Genomic DNA, 19,022 nt, shown 5'->3' on the forward strand with positions numbered 1-19,022 from the left:
TGGCATTACTGAAGAGGGGGTAAGCACTGAGAGATAATGTGCAAGTGAATGGAGAGTAAGTGGACAGAGGACATCACTGCTACAATGTCAGGAATGTCTCACAGTGAACTCTCAGTGCACAGAGATGGTACCAGTGAATGTACAAGTGTACAGGGAGATATATACCAGTATGTGATCCACCGGCACCACTGAAGCTTAAAAACGAGCATTTACTAGATCTGGATAAAAACATAGGACTTTTATCCAAAGAAAATTTCATGTGGACCCTTCATCAGTACTGGAGAACTACATAGGGATCATTCAGTTGTGCTCCCCCACCCCAACATCTTTATTATTGAGGATTATAAAACTATTATACTAAAATATTAACCCCATGGGGGTTGTCATAGGGATTCACAAATTGTTTTATTAATGGATTCTTTAGCTGAAGCAATTGTCTGTCCAAGACAAGACTGTTAGCCCGGCTGCGCACGACCGGATTTGCATTGCAGAATCCGTAGCAGACATCCACCTCCGGGTTCTGCAGCAAGTACCTTCCAAAGCATGCTGTATTTTTGAGCGGATTCCGCGTGGACAACTCGCATTAAAGCCAATGGAAGTCGACCAACCCGCTGCCCTTTCATGAAGGGAGTGGGGTTTAAAAAAGAACTGTACTACGCATGTCTAACGGCAAGTCGTTCAGACCATCCGCATTACAGAAGAGAAGACGAAATGAGAGGTACGTGTAGACGCCGGCCGAGCACAGGGTTGGATTCCGTTGCAGGCTCCCGCATGGTTGTGTGCAGCCAGCCTTAAATAGCCAAAAGAGTTAGTTGCAAGTCACAATTATCTAAGCATGATAACTGCGTGGCTCAGTTTGATAAAACAGCCACTCCACCATGTAGCATTTCCCTCATCAAAACTTTACTTTTAACTTCATGATCCCTGAGATAGGGCAGCATAACCCAGCGGACAGATTTCCTTTTAAAGTACTGCGGTTTTAGCTCTTTATATCAGATTTGTATGTGAATAGATAAAGTGTACTTTATGCAGCCTAGAGTCGTGTTACCTGTGCTATCTGACCTGCGTACCTCACCTGACACTTTCCTTTATCCTGTCTATAGCACACTGGCCAATGAAGACTCACTATAAATGATAAAGCATTTCATCACCCCATGTCTACGTACTTCAGCACTTTGAACATACAAACATCAGTGACTTTTATACTTTAGCATTTGGGCCTGTCAGCATAATGCGGAGGATCAGTACCTACCACACAGCAGTACCTGCCTTTATATTCTGTCCCACACAGTAACAAAGTAAGACAAAAAGAGTCATCCATGGAAGAGAAAATAAAACTTTCCAAGATAAACTGTGCTTGAGTAAAACACACCTGGTGCATTAATGGCACACGCTTCTTAATATGTTTGACCAGGGGCGTAACTAAAGGCTCAGGGGCCCTGATGCAAAAGGTGAGCTGGAGCCCCTCCTCTATCTGTATCTGTACCCGTACCCATACCTAAACCATGCTGCACAGAGACATAACTTGAAGCTTCTGGGCCTCAATGCAAAACCTGTAACAGGGCCCCCACCTATAATGCTTTATTCATAGTACTGGGCTCCCTATATGGAGAAGAGAGGCCTTATGGGCCCCCTAAGGCTCCTGGGCCTGGGTGCAACCGCATCCCCTGCATCCTCTATAGTTACGCCCCTGTGTTTGACACTTTTTTTGCCTGTCCATGTACCTGGAAGTGATATTTACAGCAGCCATGAGCTGGTGTAGATTTGCACTATAACGTATGCCCATTTCTGGTGAAAGCTATAGTTAGCCTATCAGGCAGCTGAAGGCCATGCACTCCTCTACTAAGTTCTTCCAACTTTTTGAACTACGTCGAACGTGCCATAAAAGCAAGAAAAAAGGCACGCACCGAATTTGGTGAATTTTTATATCAGAAAACTTGCGTAAGTACCTCGATAAATTCTCCTCACTGTACTAAAACCTGAGATGTGATTTGCCTAAAGGACGTATCAATAAATACGACTTTTTCTTAAAGGGCCACTCCAATGATTTTTTTAAAAATTAATTCATGGTGTAGCTGTCCTCAAGTATGTATAAGTGAGCTAGTGTTACCTTGGTTAGTTCTTTCTATCTGAAGCTCTATTTTGCCTCTTTTTCCTCAGAAGGAAATCAGGTGAAGGGGAGCAGGCATGGAAACGTGTGTTTTCACTGGAGTGGTCCTTTAAAGACAAATTTCATCCACACAGCTTGTACTATAAATGGTGCTGATTTTCTGTACAGAAACATACCTGTGAACATACCCTAAGGAACCTTGCACATAGGTGGAATTATTCCACCAGGACATATTGTAAGACGCAGCTTAAGCTGCCGCTGCGGAACTCCGGGCCAAGATCTGCAGGATTCTGATGTAGAAGATTTAAGCCATTCTCAATTCCCCATCAAAATCCGCATGTTTGAATTTCCCGCTGGTTGCAGTGCGTCCTGCGGGTTAATTCCACCCGTGTGAAAAGTCTCAAAGGGTTTGTCCACGTAGGATTTTTCCGTGTGGATTCCACCTCATACCATGGATTTCTGCCGTGCATTTATAGCGCCCACAGATCTGTATGCAGATTTAGCTATGTCAATGGGAGAAATCCACATGCAGATTTCCTAACACAGATTCCACATTAGGAAGTGACATGACATTCCTTTTTTTTTGCGCGACGTGGATTTCAAATTTGCATATGGATAAATCCACGCCATATAGATTACAGCACAGATTTCCAATAATATACTTAACGACGTGATAATGGCACCCCTCCCACCCCTTGTCCATAGCCAGCAATGGGAGTGGGCGGGGCAGAGCTGAGCTTAGCCCCACCCCATCCCACCCCCTCCCATTGCAAACGCCGGAGTGGAGGAGAGAGGTAGAGAGACAATGAGTGGGAGGGAAGGGGAAAACTGCTTAGATGGAAGCGTATATAGGCCGGGCGTGAAAACCTGACCGATATACGCTTGTGTAAATAAGACCTAAGTCTGCAGTTAAAAACACAATAAATTTGGCACAATGTTCTGTAGTAAAGAATGAATTATTTGACAAAATCCACAAAATCCTGCAGAATAATTCCATTATTGTGAAAGCACCCTTAAAGGGGTTGTCCCGCGCCGAAACGTTTTGTTTTTTTTTTCAACCCCCCCCCCCCCGTTCGGCGCGAAACAACCCCGATGCAGGGATTAAAAAAGAACACCGCACAGCGCTTACCTGAATCCCCGCGCTCCGGTGACTTCTTACTTACCTGCTGAAGATGGCCGCCGGGATCTTCTCCCTCGGTGGACCGCAGGGCTTCTGTGCGGTCCATTGCCGATTCCAGCCTCCTGATTGGCTGGAATCGGCCTGTGACGGGGCGGAGCTACACGGAGCTACACGGAGCCCCATTGAGAAAAGGAGAAGACCCGGACTGCGCAAGCGCGTCTAATTTGGCCATTAGACGCTGAAAATTAGACGGGCACCATGGAGACGAGGACGCCAGCAACGGAGCAGGTAAGTATAAAACTTTTGATAACTTCTGTATGGCTCATAATTAATGCACAATGTACATTACAAAGTGCATTAATATGGCCATACAGAAGTGTATAGACCCACTTTGTTTCGCAGGACAACCCCTTTAACCTTTTGCAATCCAATTTTGGATTCACGGTTTCCTAGGGGGCTTTCTCTTTCTGCCATTATACATTGGCGCCATCTGCTGGCTAGAGCCAGTACTGTGGTATGGGACATCCTGGAGAGGCCCCCGACAACAGAACGGCCAGTACTATACAGTAAGAATACCCTGCTGGACGTCTTCCGACATCAGAGCTGTACAGGCTTCAATCAGAATGTCTTTAGACGTCAGACAGTGGATTGGAAAGGGTTAAGGAAATCTCCCAACACTTTGTATCCTACAGTAACAATAGCAGAATGCTGCATTAGTATTCACGTCCACTGGGACATTTTCACGCTCTTCATTTATCAACATTGATTTTACATTCATTACAATTATCAAAAAAAAAAGGAACTGCAGCCTGTGTGGACGGCCGCGGTCATGTGACTTCATGGACGCCAATTCGTTCCCATTCATCTTTGCAAAGCTATTCAACTTGCATGGAGACTGTGAGTGAATAGCGATTTTCCAGCAAAGGTCAATTGAAGTCTGGATCTCGACTAGCCATTCTGGGACATTACCACTATTGTCTAGAAGCCTCTGCTGTGAAGCTTTAGCTCAGATTTTCTGTCCTCATGGAAAATTTCTATTCTTGAATGTATATTTTTTTGTACTTCTTTACGTCTGATTTCTAATCTGACTCCTGATTGATGGAACTGATGTCGGAAGAAAGGAATAGAAACGAGACAATCCTATAGCCAATTATTTCTTCTTCCTTGTTTATTCTAGTCTTCCCCAACCCACTTCCATATCGTCTTCGTCTTATCTAAGCTGACAGGCTAATGTCAATGCTACATTATTAAGACAAATCAATGGAACTGAGCTTTAAAGCAAATGAACTTGTGCATGTAAGGTCGTGTAGGCATACTGCAATGACAGAATATTGGATGTATATGGGTGGCTTCACATCTGCGCTCGGGGTTATGCTTTACAGCTCCATTTGGGGAGCAGGAAAGGGGAATCCCTGCAGCCGAATGGCTTCGTCTTATGACTGAACTGAACAGCGCCGGACGGACTCCTTTGCCTATAAGAGGGTCCGTTTGTAGATGGAAGAAAAAGGGCTGCATGCAGCGCTTTTTTTCCGGTAATTTGTGCTGGATCTTAGACGGAACCTCCGGCCCGAAGTGAGACCGGCCTAACTGACAGTCCGGTTTATGATTATACTAATGGTATTAACACTTTACGGAATCTCCCACAAACTTCAGTGTTTTCTATTATTTTCATATCCAGACCCTTCTGTTAAGTTTTAATAAAATACAATGTTTTTATAGTAGGTCTGTTTATAAATATTACTTCCACTCCTTTAGGCCATAATTGTGACACGTTCGTAATATGGATCCACTATACAGACATGTTACAGATGATATGTGTCATCAGTATTTGCTCTCATTGGTTTTTCGGTTAGACGAATATGGATCCATATTTGCCCAATAGAAAACAATACCGATGAATGCAAAAATGGACAAAGGTATTCCAGGCTGTATTTTTAAATACGACCATCTAACGATACAAAGATTTACATCAGCTCTGTATTATGGCCTGATCAAACACAAACCAAATATGGAGTAAAAAAACGCTTGTCTCAAAGTAGTCTTATTCTGATGCCTTAAAGGGGTTGTCCCGCGCCGAAACGTTTTTTTTTTTTTTCAACAGCCCCCCCGTTCGGCGCGAGACAAACCCGATGCAGGGACTTTAAAAAAAACCGCACAGCGCTTACCTGAATCCCCACGCTCCGGTGACTTCTTACTTACCCGGTGAAGATGGCCGCTGGGATCTTCTCCCTCGGTGGACCGCAGGGCTTCTGTGCGGTCCATTGCCGATTCCAGCCTCCTGATTGGCTGGAATCGGCACGTGATGGGGCGGAGCTACATGGAGCCGCTCTCCGGCACGAGCGGCCCCATTGAGAAAAGAAGAAGACCGGACTGCGCAAGCGCGTCTAATCCCGCGATTAGACGCTGAAATTAGACGGCACCATGGAGACGGGGACGCTAGCAACGGAGCAGGTAAGTGAATAACTTCTGTATGGCTCATAATTAATGCACAATGTACATTACAAAGTGCATTAATATGGCCATACAGAAGTGTATAGACCCACTTGCTTTCGCGGGACAACCCCTTTAATTCACAGAAGACTGATAACTAAGTAGCAGGTTTTTCATTGCCTGCAGCTATTCCTTAGCGAGGGCTCATGCACACGGCTGTAGTTGAGAGACTGTAAAGTACTTTGATCCCTATAAGCTAAGCTTATGGGCTTAATGTAGGTGACCCGCTGAGTCCAGGGATGTAAGTTTTATACCTACCTCCCCCACTGTTCACACTTTGTCAGCGTTCAAACCACCACTGCAATACATTAAGGTACATATTACGTAGCAGAGATGAGCGAGCACGCTCGGATAAGGCAATTACTCGAGCAAGCATCGCTCTTCTCGAGTAACTGCATTCTCTTCCAAGAAGCCTAGGGGGGCGGTGGGGGGTGGGAAAGAGAGAGAGAGATCTCTCACTTTCCCCCCGCCGCCCTCCCGAGCCTGCTCGGACGAGATTGCAGTTACTCGAGAAGAGCGATGCTCGCTCGAGTAACTGCCTTATCCGAGCGTGCTCGCTCATCTCTAATAAGTAGTCCTCCCATTTTATGTATAGAATGGGAGGACTACTTAGTGCACAGCTCAATGCATTCAGTGGTGGGTTTGAGCGCTTGGAACAGGGGAACGGCGGGGAAGGAAAGTATAAAACCTACATTTCCGGACTCAGGGAGTCAGCTACTTACAGTCCATAAGCTTAGCAATGCATTAAGGTATGCAATAAGTAGTCCTCTCATTCTATATATAGAATGGGAGGACTACTTAGTAAACAGCTCAATGGATTCAGCGGTAGGTTTGAACACATGGAAAGGTGGGGGAGGTAAGTGTAAAACTTACATCCCTGTACTCAGTGGTTTAGCTACTTTCAGTCCATAAGCTTAGCTTGTAGGGTTCAAAGCAGCTGACAGATTCCCTTTAACGGAGCACAAATATAGATTAGCAGGTACTAGAGATGAGCGAGCGTACTCAGATAAGCACTACTCGCTCGAGTAATTGGCTTTATCGGAGTATCGCTGTGCTCGGGGCTAAAGATTCGGGACGCGCTGTGGAGCGGGGAGCTGCAGGGGAGAGCGGGGAGGAACGGAGGTAAGATCTCTCTCTCCCTCTCTCCCGTCCGCTCTCCCCTGCTCCCCGCTGCGACTCACCTGTCAGCAGCGGCGCTCCCCGAATCTTTAGCCCCGAGCGCAGCGATACTCGGATAAGCAAATTACTCGAGCGAGTAGTGCTTATCCGAGTACGCTCGCTCATCTCTAGCAGGTACCCTACATGCCATCATACAAGAGCTGCGAACTTGGTAATATCATTTCCAGGGCCTCTTATAATATTTTCAAGTCAGAATATTAAAGGGGTATTCACATTTCAGGCAATCATGACAGAGATGGGAATACCTCTCTATATGCCGCAGCCAGAGGTGGCCTGGATTATGGAAACTGTTGTGCCAGCTGTTCTACACGGCTTCCAGAATCCAGCTGCCTCTGGCTGCAGCATACAAAATACCCCTTTAAGATTTAAATTCCACTATTTAACTCCTTAAGAAGATTTTGGCCTTAAGGACCAGAGCAATTTTTTGTTTTTTCCTTTTTGTCATAACTTTTTGATTTTGTTTGTGCATATGTACCTCTAGGAGTCTGTTTTCTAGGATGAGTTATACCTTATCTAGGTGGCACTTTTTGTATATATATACTAGCATTTAATTAATTTTGGGGGCAAAAATGCAGAATAAAAGCAATTCCGCTGCAGATTTTATTTTTACAGCATGCACCACCATAAATGATACAATAGATCTATTGTATAGATGGTTATGGACATGACGATACAGAACATCTGTACATCACTTCATATTTTGGAACTTCTATTTAATAAACTTTTGCTTTTCTTTAATCCCACTACAACATACTAACGTATATCTACCGTGTTTCCCCGAAAATAAGACAGTGTCTTATATTAATTTTTGTTCAAAAGGTTTAACTTTTTTTTACATGTATAGCTGCCTGGACACTATTTAAATTGACTTTTTTAATTAACTGTTAGCAGGGCTTAATTTTGGAGTAGGGCTTATATTTCAAGCATCCTCAAAAAGCCTGAAAAATCATTTTGCATCCTCAAAAATTCTGGAAAATCATGCTATGTCTTATTTTCAGGGAAACAGGGTATATGCCAGCTCATTAGCCTAATTGCTAAAAGTACACAGGTAGTGGTTAGGGCATACCTAAGTATGAGGATCGCAGCTTTTAAGAAATGACAGGAGTATTTGCCTGTGTGTAGGTAGCTTGAGGCCGGGCTCGCACGGGCGGACCAATTTCCACGTCCGCAGGGATTCTGTCTGTGAGCCCAGCTAGCGACCCTGCATACCTGAATAGTCTATATCGTGGATGACTGCGGCGTCTCGCCGTCGTTCCGGTGCAGTTCTTTTTTTTTTTTAATGTTTGTATTTCCTGCGCCGTCGCTAAGCGATAGTTGCGGGTATCCACGGCCCAATGTTAATTGCATATGGGCTGTGGGTCAGACACCCTCCATTGAATGGAGCCGGAGTCAGCAGCAAGGTGAGTGTGAGCGAAAAAGTGAAAGTACATGCCTTTGAATGGCTGCGTCTTGCTGCGGATCCTCAGCGCGGACGCTCATTGCTGAATCCGCAATTGGAATCGTGTGAGCCCAGCGTTAATGTTTTTGATCAGGCGCTACTTGATTTAGGAACATGGAGAAACATTAATGCAGAGCATGCTGGGACATTTAGTCCATGTCTACAAGGACAGTATACAGTAAAAGTCTAGTTAGTGTTCACTGATTTAAGAATGTATCCGGTTTAGTGAGATTGTTGCAGCGCAGGAGAGTTGTGCGAGTCGCTTTCATAGAGGTACTCTGCGGAGATCTCCCCGCTCTCTCCAACAATCTGCTTCTAAGGTCTGTGGTCACGTTACCCTTTTCAGGGGACGGTATAAAGCACATTAGTTCCAGAGTACAGAACTATCTGATCACTCCATTTTCAGTCAGCGAATCACACAACTAAATGACTTAATCACCTTACGAAGAAAATCCTCTTATTTGGAAAAAAGTGTCACGTGTGCATGGTGTTGGTGTAAAAGAGGGGGTATGTGTTAGGTTTTTTATTTAAGCCCTTAAGGACATGGCCTATTTTAGGAGGCGACGATTTTTTGGGGGATTTTCATCTCCGCTTTTCAAAAGTCATAACCTTTTTATTTTTCTGTTCTCATGGCCGTACGAGGGCTTTTTTTGTAGTTTTTATTGGTACCAGGGAGATAAAATACATCAATGCAAGATAAATAGTGTGTTCAATTTATTACACATACGATGATACCAAATATGTGGGGAGTTTTTAAAAAAAAATGTTTTTTACACAAACAGGGGAAAGGGTGCAAAAAAGGGTTTTGCTTTTTTTTTTTCTGGGACCTGTAGTTCTCTGGGTTTTTGGGAGCACATTGCCACAAATGTGGGATATTTGAGCTGGCTGGGTGTGGAGTTTTCCACATTGGTCTGCTGCACATAAATTCCAGACCCTCTAGCTAGAGGGAGCTGGTGTTCCTCATTCCCCCTTGTGTTTGCATTCATGCTTGTTGTTCAGTGGGTGTGAGCTGGGATGTGTTCTCTGTGTCTGTACTGGTTGCTAGACATGTGGTGTGAACAGTCCTGTTTTGTTTTATATGAATTCCATGATGTGTTGTGTGAACTGTGTCCTGTGCTGCTTGGATCGTTTTCCATCTAGGGTGAGCCAGGTCCTTAGGTTCCAGTTTAGGGCAGTCCCTATTGGGACAATCGCTCAGCTTGCAGGCAGGACTCCTGGCGTAGTTATCTTATGAGAGTAGGGGCTCATAAGACAATGAGGACCCTTGTCGCAGGCTCGTGGGCTTAAGTGTCAAAATATGAACCAATATCTCGTACCCTATCTATTACATCTGTTTATGCATGCAGGTATGCTAGGTGAGCGTTTTGGATGTTTGTCAGTCGATATTTTATGTCTGTATACAGATCCTTGTCTGATCCACCCGTCTGTTTGTTGTTGGACGCCCGGTTCTTGTTTCTTTGTCCTACCCATCCATTGGTGGGCGGACACCCGAGACATATCCTGCGTGTAGCTACCTGTATAGCGAGCCTAGACGTCTGCTTAGGTACCAAATCTCCATAGGGTTTTGTTGGCGGTCCAAAACTAATGTAACATTTTTACTTTCTTTTACATTTTTTTATATAATAGTGTTAAAATGACTTACCAGCTGTGGATGTAGTAGACGTTTATTACAAATGGTCTTCCTAATTTGAAACCCTCATAACTTTTAATGGCACTTAGATAAATTTGATATACATGGAAACAGAAGCTCAAGGAGTTTTGTTGCACAACATCAAAAATGTCACTGGACACACATCGAGCCTTACAGTTTTTCCTTAAAATTGGAGTACCACTTACAAATTGTGCGCCCGCTGGGTGAACCTCACCAAACTTTGTTAGAAAATAATGGTGCACACTAATAACAGACATCTGAGTGTCATTGAATGTGAGTTATGAGGATTTCACATCGGAAGATCATTTGTAATAACCGTGTAATACAGAAGATTTGCCTGGTCACCCACAGCCGGGAAGTCCTTTTAACACTTATATAATAAAAAGTTATTCGACTGTGTAATACACTATGTGGTTCATTTCCTCCCCATCACACCTGTATTTGCCAGAACAGTGAGCGGATCCTTGAGATTAACCCTTTCCAATCCACTGTCTGACATCTAAAGACATTATGATTTAAGGCTGTACAGCCCTGATGTTGGAAGATGTCCGTCGGTGTTCTCTTACTGTATATTGCCAGCCTCTCTGCTGTCAGGGCCTATCCAATGTGTCACCTCATGCAGTACTGGCTTTAGCCAGCATATAGCGCCATTGTATAACGGCAGAAAAAGAGTAACTTCCCCTAGGAAAATCAGGATACAAATTGAATTGGAAAGGGTTAAAGTAAAAAATTAATTTCTTTTATGATTTGCTAACGGGATATATTTCTGTTTTTGTCAATAAATGATGATGAAACTGACCGATCGCTATTTAAACGGAACGATTAGTGAACGAGCCAACTATTTTTATGCCTGCAGAAAATGAAAGATGAACGAGAAGCGAACACTTTATCGTTCATCGTTTGAGGATTGGCTGCGTTCACACTGAACGATTACCACTTATTTTCGCTGCTTTGAACGACTTTACTGCACTTTTTGTGCCCACAAGGCAAGTTCACTTTCGCGCATCCAACAAAGACGCACTAATTTAACTGCCTAATCAGTCTAATAACTTCCAGATATGTTTTTTCCAGCAGGCTTACACAGTGTATCACGCATCTCCTAGTGTACTGCATGGACATTTGCACCTTCCCCCTATTGGCTTCTATGGGGACCTCTGGTGCACAAATGCGCAGGAAAACAAGAGCATACCGCAGTTTTGCTTTGCACGACTGAAATGCGCATGAAAAATACATGCATGTAAACGAACCCATTGAAATCAATGGGTTCTATTCTCTGCATATTGCACTCGCAAATAAGCCCATGTGAAGCCGCCCCTAGGCATGAGCCTAGTTTGACTAAGGTCTCATTCATGTCAGTCATGGAAGTTCTGTTCGGAACCTTCAGCGCTGAATTCCATTGAAAAACAGGATGATGTAGCACAGCAAACTGCACTATTTTGTTCTGTAAATAGATGGAAACCGAATGGATCTCATTATCAGCAGTGGGGTCCGTTCGATTCCATTCATAAGACAGATACTGTACATTCAGCCAAACGGAGCAGGAAAACAGAACCTCAGAGTGCTGAAGTGAACGAGCTCCTAAGTGAAGAATGAAGGGCGGTTCACATGGGCAAATTTGCACCAATTTTTGTGCACACGATAATTGCATGCGCAATACGCGGAGAATAGAACCCTATGATCTCAATGGGTTCATTCACATTTCCTTGTTTTTTTGTGTGCACAAAAAAAAAATAGACCTTTATCTAACTTTCTGCACATTTGTGCACCAAGGGTCCCTATAAAAGTCTAGGGAGGTGCACAAATGCGCATGCTTTGTAATACTCTGCACAATTCCATTAAGAAAAACAAACATCTTGACCTTATAAGGCTAAATAGCCATTTAAATGGGGGAGGGGTGAGTGGTAGTGTCACAAGGGCAAAAAAGTGCTCTACATGCGCAAAAAGTACAGTAAAAAGTGCCGATACGTGTGCAAATTCAACGTAGTTCGTAGCGCAAATACATTGCACTGAAGCATATGCAATTGCACATGCGCTCTTGTGAAGGCGCCCTAATGCACTGCACAGGGGGTGGACAAAAATATGGAAACATCGTACAAAATGCATGCCTTAAAAATCGGTCACTTATTGAAATATGATTTATAATCCCATGTGACTTAAGTGGAGGGAATATGACACGGATGCTGCTGGGCAGAAGTGAACATCTGCCCGATCAACAAGGTTCCATTGGTCAGGGGTTTAAGCTGTTACTAGCTGGCTCCCTAAACCACCCAGAGCAGGGCAAGAGGTGAAGTAAACACAAATTTGGCGGGAAAGCAAGCAGGAGTCAAAAGGGCAGCTCAGTGCTAATGGTTAAAACCCCACGCATTTTGTAGAGTGTTTCCATATTTTTGTCTGTAAGTCCTGTACAGGCAGGAAGAAGCAGCAAGAGAGAGAGTGAGCACATTAAAAAATATGCATGCTTTACTCCTTGTTACTACCTGATAAATGGAACACAGTAATCCCCTGGGGTTTTTCCAGCTGAGATCCTATAAGTGCTGACACTGGAGTTCTACTTTAAAACAATGCATGCAGCTGTTTATGGGATTTTTTTGGCACATGAAGTATGCAATACATGGATCTCCACAGAGCTTCAAAAGTACACTGAAAAATACCTTTTCCATCACAAACCGCTAAGTTGTAGGCATGAACACACCCTCGGGACTGCAGGGGAGTGGATGGCTCAATCCTCTCGTGGCACAGTAGAGACACAACAAACAAACAAACTTAGAAAGAATTTCCACCGATAATACAAAGTATCATCTGCTTGAATATAGGCGAATCCAAGAAACTAGATAGCTCAAAGATAGAATGACCGGGAAGCAATGCTGGCCAAAGCCACTTAATGAGAGGCTAAAATTAAACATGAAATGAATAATGGAGCAGGATGTAAATAGAGAAGCTTGAGAAAATGTCATGTAGAGAAGCAAAATGTTACTGCTTGACTTCAATCACTATCTGAAAGATTACTGGATGCGCCTTCATATAGTGCTGATATAGACTATTAACTGTAGACACTCATAGAACATGGGCTGCCATGGCTGGTAATCCCAGCACTTCGGCTTCATGTGGGGATAAAGTTCTCTAACTCTCGTGGATGGCAATGTATAGAGTGGTATAATTGCTGTCCCATCAGTTGTATAACCAAAAGTAGTAGGTAAAGGCCTTGTAAGATATACACTCATTGTAAGAAAAAAAATCATCCTCTAGAAGACGTTGTCGGAATGAAATGAAACTTTCTCTGTGTGATTGTAACATTGATATAAGTGATTACAATATCAGAGCAAAGGAGCATTTATTCCAGAAAACTAAACACTTGAAGTGAGGCTCTAGTACCCTGTTGTACCGCCTCTAGCTTGGATACAAGATGTGATACAGGTGGGCATGGAGGCTCTAGTACCCTGTTGTACCGCCTCTAGCTTGAATACAAGATGTGATACGGGTAGGCATGGAGGCTCTAGTACCCTGTTGTACCGCCTATAGCTTGGATACAAGATGTGATACAGGTGGGCATGGAGGCTCTAGTACCCTGTTGTACCGCCTCTAGCTTGGATACAAGATGTGATACGGGTGGGCATGGAAGCTCTAGTACTCTGTAGTACCGCCTCTAGCTTGGATACAAGATGTGATACGGGTGGACATGAAGGCTTGAGTACACTGTTGTACCACCGCTAGTTTAGATACAAGATGTGATATGGGTGGGCATGGAGGCTCTAGTAGCCTGTTGGGCCGCCTGTAGCTTGGATACAAGATGTGATACAGACGGGCATGGTGGCTCTAATACCCTGTTGTACCGCCTCTAGCTTGCATACAAGATGTGATATGGGTGGGCATGGAGGCTCTAGTACCCTGTTGTACTGCCTCTAGCTTGGATACAAGATGTGATACGGACAGGCATAGAGATTACATGGTATCCTGGGGTAAATGGGTCCACATTTGCTGTAACTGAGCCTCTAGATTGTGCAAACTCATAGGCTGTTGATGATGGCGACTGAGATGGTCCCATAAAACTGGCGACTGGGCAACCCACAGAAGTGCGATGCCCTTGTGTGTGCAGACGAGCATTATCTTATTGGAAGCTGCCATGAGGGGAACACATGTCACTGCAGGATGTCCTGAACATATCGCTGAGCTGTCATTGTCCCTCATACCACTACTAGCGGTGACCGACTGTTGTATGCGATGGCCCCACAGACCATCACACCAGCAGGGGGCAGTGTGCTGCTCCACAACACATGCAGGATTGAGGTGCTCACCACTAGGTCTACAGACATGAACACGGCTGTCATCAGTGCCAAAACTAAACCTGGATTTGTTGCTGAAGACAGTCCGGTTCCACTCAGTAGCAGTCCAGTTTTGTCGTTGACAACACCACTGCAAACTGAGGTGATGGTGGGTGGCAAAGGTAGAACACATAATAGGCACATGAGACAAACTTAGGTGATGGTGGTAGGGTGGCAAAGGCAGGACACATAATAGGCGCGTGAGATGAAATATCCTTCAGCCAAACACCTGGAAATGGTTCCGACAGAGCGGTCTGTAATGATGGTGTCACCTGTCTCTGGATGGCAGACAGAGACACATCCTCTCTACTGATGGTCTGTTGGGGTGTCCTGAATCCAGTCTCCTTTTGTGCCCTCATGCATCCACTGGTCACAACACCTTCTAACAGTCTGGTCAGAACGTCCCAGGGGGCGGGCAATTCGTCAATATGACCAGCCAGGCTCTCGCATTCCAAAAATGCTCTCACATTAACTGGGTGAAATCTCATTGATTAAGTCGTAGAGGCGTCTAGTGGCCAACAAGCTCTACACAAGCAGAAAAAGAGGTCACTACACACAAGGAGCCTCCAAGAGCCCTTTTATAGACCAAGGGTGGATATACATTTAGTGCTTCAAGTGACAAGACCGTTCATCTCATCACACCACAACTCTAATCATTTGCATGTCTGCCTGAGATGTAACTGCATGCCGAGTTTTGCAGCAAAACGACAACTTCTTTTAGGGACAGGACTTTTTTTGACAATGAGTGTAGATCGTGGGACACTCCAACCAGTAGCCATTGTATCAGACGTAGAGACATCACGGAGTATCACTGTTATTTTGATATGTATTTTGTACCCTCACGGCCACCAATGTGTTTTTTAATCAGAAAATCCCTCTACATTTTTACTATTTAGCAAAGGCCAATGTCAGGTGTGCACTGTGTGAACCTACATCTTCAGATCCTTCCCTTGATACATTCTTCTAGATTATAGCCAAACGGCCAAGTAATTAATGAACCATGGTGGAAAAATGGACTCAAGGGAAATAAGTGGAATCAAATCTATAAACATGGAAATTTCCACCAAGAAGAATTGCTGCCAGGGGTGAAGCTCATCAGGATATCAGAATATGTGTTGCTCATATAGTCTTCACCTACATGTCCCACCTGTGGTGGCTAAATCATGGACCAGCTAGAGGTCAGATGGAAGGAGGTCAGAGGAAATAGCTGTCAGCAAAAAGGCACTGGGGCAATGGGATCAGGTCTGGGTCAATGGGTTGACTATTAAATTAATTTAAATGTAGGAAAAGGGGCTTTCGTTCCATTAAACTACTAGGGTTACTTATTCAAATTTCCCAAGTTGTCCTTAAAGGAGGAAACTCCAAAGCTTCAGTTCTTTCTTGAAGCAACTCTCCAGTCAGCAGCTCCAAAACTGATATGTAAGTTAGCATCTACAGGGGTTGACTACCTGTTATTGATTTTACCTCAGATCTTTTCTCTTTGGCTACTTTTTAGCTCAACTGTATTAGGACAGAGCTGTGACTATAGTTTAGCTATGGTGCCTAATATAAGGTAATCTGGAACAAACCCCCTGCCTCAACATGGGTTCAAATTGCCTCCACTGCAGCCTGAACCAATAATTAGACAGGGGGCATGTCTCAGACTACTTCAGATTAGGCACTAAACTATATTCACAGATCACAGCTTTATCCTAATTGAGCTAAGCTAAAAAGCAGCTGAGGAGCAAGATATGAGGAAAAATAGGAAGTAGATAATCATTCCTTTTAAGTATTGACTTAAATATCAATTTTGAGCACTTGGCTGGAGGGTCACTTTAAACCTTCTGGTAGTCCTGTGTTCCTCAGATCTCAGGGGTCCAACAGAACTGGTGTCATCTTGAAGGTTGTCCTATGCTACAGCTCGGCATTACTCCATTCACATTTGGGGTTCAGTTGGCTAACCGGAATAACTCTATCAGGATGACAATAAACAAATGTGAGGGCTTAAATATTCCACACGACTGACACTGCAGGTTCACAAATGGTCTCTATTCATCTGAAATTCAGTAGCATGCCTACAGTACCAGTCCACCTCATGCAGTTGCCAGGGCATCTCCTTTAGGCTTTATTTTATATCCGTGTGTTGTCCATGTATTTCACGGACAGAACGCAGATCCACTATAGCCTATGTGGCTCTACATGTAGGCACGTTTTCACAAGGACCGATAGTCCACATGAAGGATGTCCTATTCTGGTCTGTATTCACAGACGAGAATAGGTAGGGGAATGTGCATGGTCCATGGAGAACGTATGTCAGTGTGCTGTCCGACGTCAGTTGCACCCGAGTGCAACTCACAATACGGCCATCTGAATGAGGCCTTAAAGGGGTTTTGTCATTAAAACAAAACCCCATCCCCTAGCTGGACCCTGCCTAAAATAACAAACTATGATATACTCACCTCTCCTGGGACGTAGCTGATAGCTGTCATTGGCATCGGCGGTGACTTTCAGATAGACCAGCTGGGCAGAAGCATGTGACTGCTGCGACTAACCATAGGTGCTCCTGGCATCAGCGCTTATATCCTAGCTGCCATGATGCAAGAAGTTTGGGGATGTGATGCCTCTAATTGGCCGCAGCAGTCAAGTACTCCCGCCCAGCCCGTTTCCCAATAAGGCACCACTGATGCCAGTGCCGGCTGTCAGCTGGGTCCCAGGAGAGGAGTATACCCTTGTTTGTTATTTTAGGCATTGTCCAGCTTTAATGACAAAACCCCTTTAAGCTCCATTCATCTGTGAAGACTACTTCTCTGCCTTCATTAGGGACCTGGATGCAGTTGTGAAGCTGAAAGTTGAAAGGCATCATTTGATACTGGTTCTACCCGTCACAGAGTTGCTGGTCTACTGGAGTAGCTCACGTCTTTTCCTACACCGCTCAGTGCAGGTTGCAGCGCTACGAAGATGCTAACCTTGGTGTTCCTCAGCAGGTTCTGGAACTTTTTGAAGGCTCTCTTTGCAAGAACAACTTGAGGACCATTGTTCTAGTCTCTAAAAAGCATTTAACATCTTGAACTCCTAAACCTTCAGGTATTTTTTTTTTACTAACAGCGGCACCCAGACAATACGCCCATAGAGCGTGCCTCCATTACTCAGCCCCATGACAGAGGTGTATTCTCTGTATAGCACTGTGTTCTTGGCACTGTTTTTAGGTCATTCCACCGGATTCTATTTCTCCTCTTACAAATCACAGAACGAAGTGAAGCCTTTCCCGCCCCTCTCCTCAGCCCACCACGCTCCCCTCCCCTTGTACAGCCCCTCGCCATATACTTATGGAGATCAGCCAGCAAGTGTCCAGCCTGTTCTCCTGACAGGTCATCCGGGATCACCTCATCCGTGGACATCTGTGAGGCACCCGGCAATGGTGGAGGTGGGCACATGGGGACACATCTACTCCCGGTGACAATTCATAGCTGGCTTTAGAGATTTACTGGTGATTGACAGTGCACTGCCTATATCCTATAGGAGACATGCAATCCCCTGATCATCCCATGGTGACGTGCAACGAGTCCTGTGGGCATCACTTACTGGTGATGCCATGCAGACAGCAAGTGATAAAGTGTATTACAATGTGCCCAGAGGAAGGAGGGGCACAGATCTGGGGTAGAGCAGGTGCATGCTCCAAAAAGTGCACTCATCAGGACATCCATAGAACACAAGTGTCACATAAAGCCCCTGCAGTGACATCTAGCCCCCTGCTATAACATACTGCACACCCTACAATGAATGCCCTGATAAAGTGCACAGGGATGGATGAATGAATGAATGAAGACCCCTCCATGCACTCACCATAGTGACACAAGCAGCAGCACCGGCGACTCCAGCGGAAGGGATGAGCGCTGTCCAGGGTATCCAAAGCGGCGCTGCTCCCGAGCGCTCCGGGCTGGACGTCTTCGCTGCACTCGCAGGGCAGAGGCCGCCTGTGTCACAGTGCGAGAGAGGCTCCTGCCGCTGCTGGCTTTGTGACGTAGTCAGGGGGCGTGCCCTGTGTGTAGTGGAGATTACAATGTGTGGAAGCAGTAGTGGACAGCAGGGGGCGCTGACTCTTGTTGCTAGGTGCTTACAGCTGTCACTGGACGCCAGTTACCAGGGGATTACTGTCCCTCACTGGCAGACTGGACTCAAATGGAAATGACAGAGAGAGGCTTAAAAAAAATGTGAAGTTCATGATTTAAAAGTAAAATATGGAAAGATTTACGAAACCTTTGAAAAGAATAATGGTCTTTGTCAATGGTGGTGACTGGGGGGGGGGGGGGGGGTACGGTGCAGCAGATGGAGTAACCAAAGGTTCCATTATTTATTGATAAACACAGAAATAGAAATGATCAATAAAAGTACAGCAATGATGGTTGAACAAAACTTTGTACTTAGAAGCACCTGTTGACTGCCACTGAATAGATCATATGGATGATACAGAGATGTCAGGCTGGCAGAGCCTTTTATAGGGTGATGGGAGTGGTCTCATGAGGGTGTGGTTAATCTAGAGGGTGTGGTTAATTTAGAACAGGAAATGAAGAGTATAAGAGAGAGGGGTAGGGGGATAGCCAGAGAATAGGAGAAGGGGAGGATGAGCTAGAAAGATGGAGAAAGAGCGCAAGAGAGGGAGGTGAAGGAGAGGGAGACAGAGCCAGAGAGAGGGGAAGAGAGAAAGGCGTGGGAGATAGCCAAAGAATGGGAGAGAG

At 44.8% G+C, this 19,022-nt stretch overlaps 1 protein-coding gene across 1 annotated transcript in view; it reads right to left on the bottom strand.

Annotated features, from left to right (window-relative positions):
• The window catches only part of ELOVL2 (ELOVL fatty acid elongase 2), a 106,946-nt gene extending 88,662 nt beyond the window's left edge, over positions 1–18,284 (bottom strand). Inside the window, exon 1 of the mRNA XM_066578942.1 lies at positions 18,130–18,284. Within this exon, the coding sequence (XP_066435039.1) occupies positions 18,130–18,132 (3 nt within the window). The 5' untranslated portion in view covers positions 18,133–18,284. The remainder of the gene's footprint in view (positions 1–18,129) is intronic.
• Between the last annotated feature and the right edge of the window lie 738 nt (positions 18,285–19,022).

Source organism: Eleutherodactylus coqui, chromosome 9 (genome assembly GCF_035609145.1).
Source record: "Eleutherodactylus coqui strain aEleCoq1 chromosome 9, aEleCoq1.hap1, whole genome shotgun sequence".
Classification (NCBI taxonomy): Eukaryota; Metazoa; Chordata; class Amphibia; order Anura; family Eleutherodactylidae; genus Eleutherodactylus; species Eleutherodactylus coqui.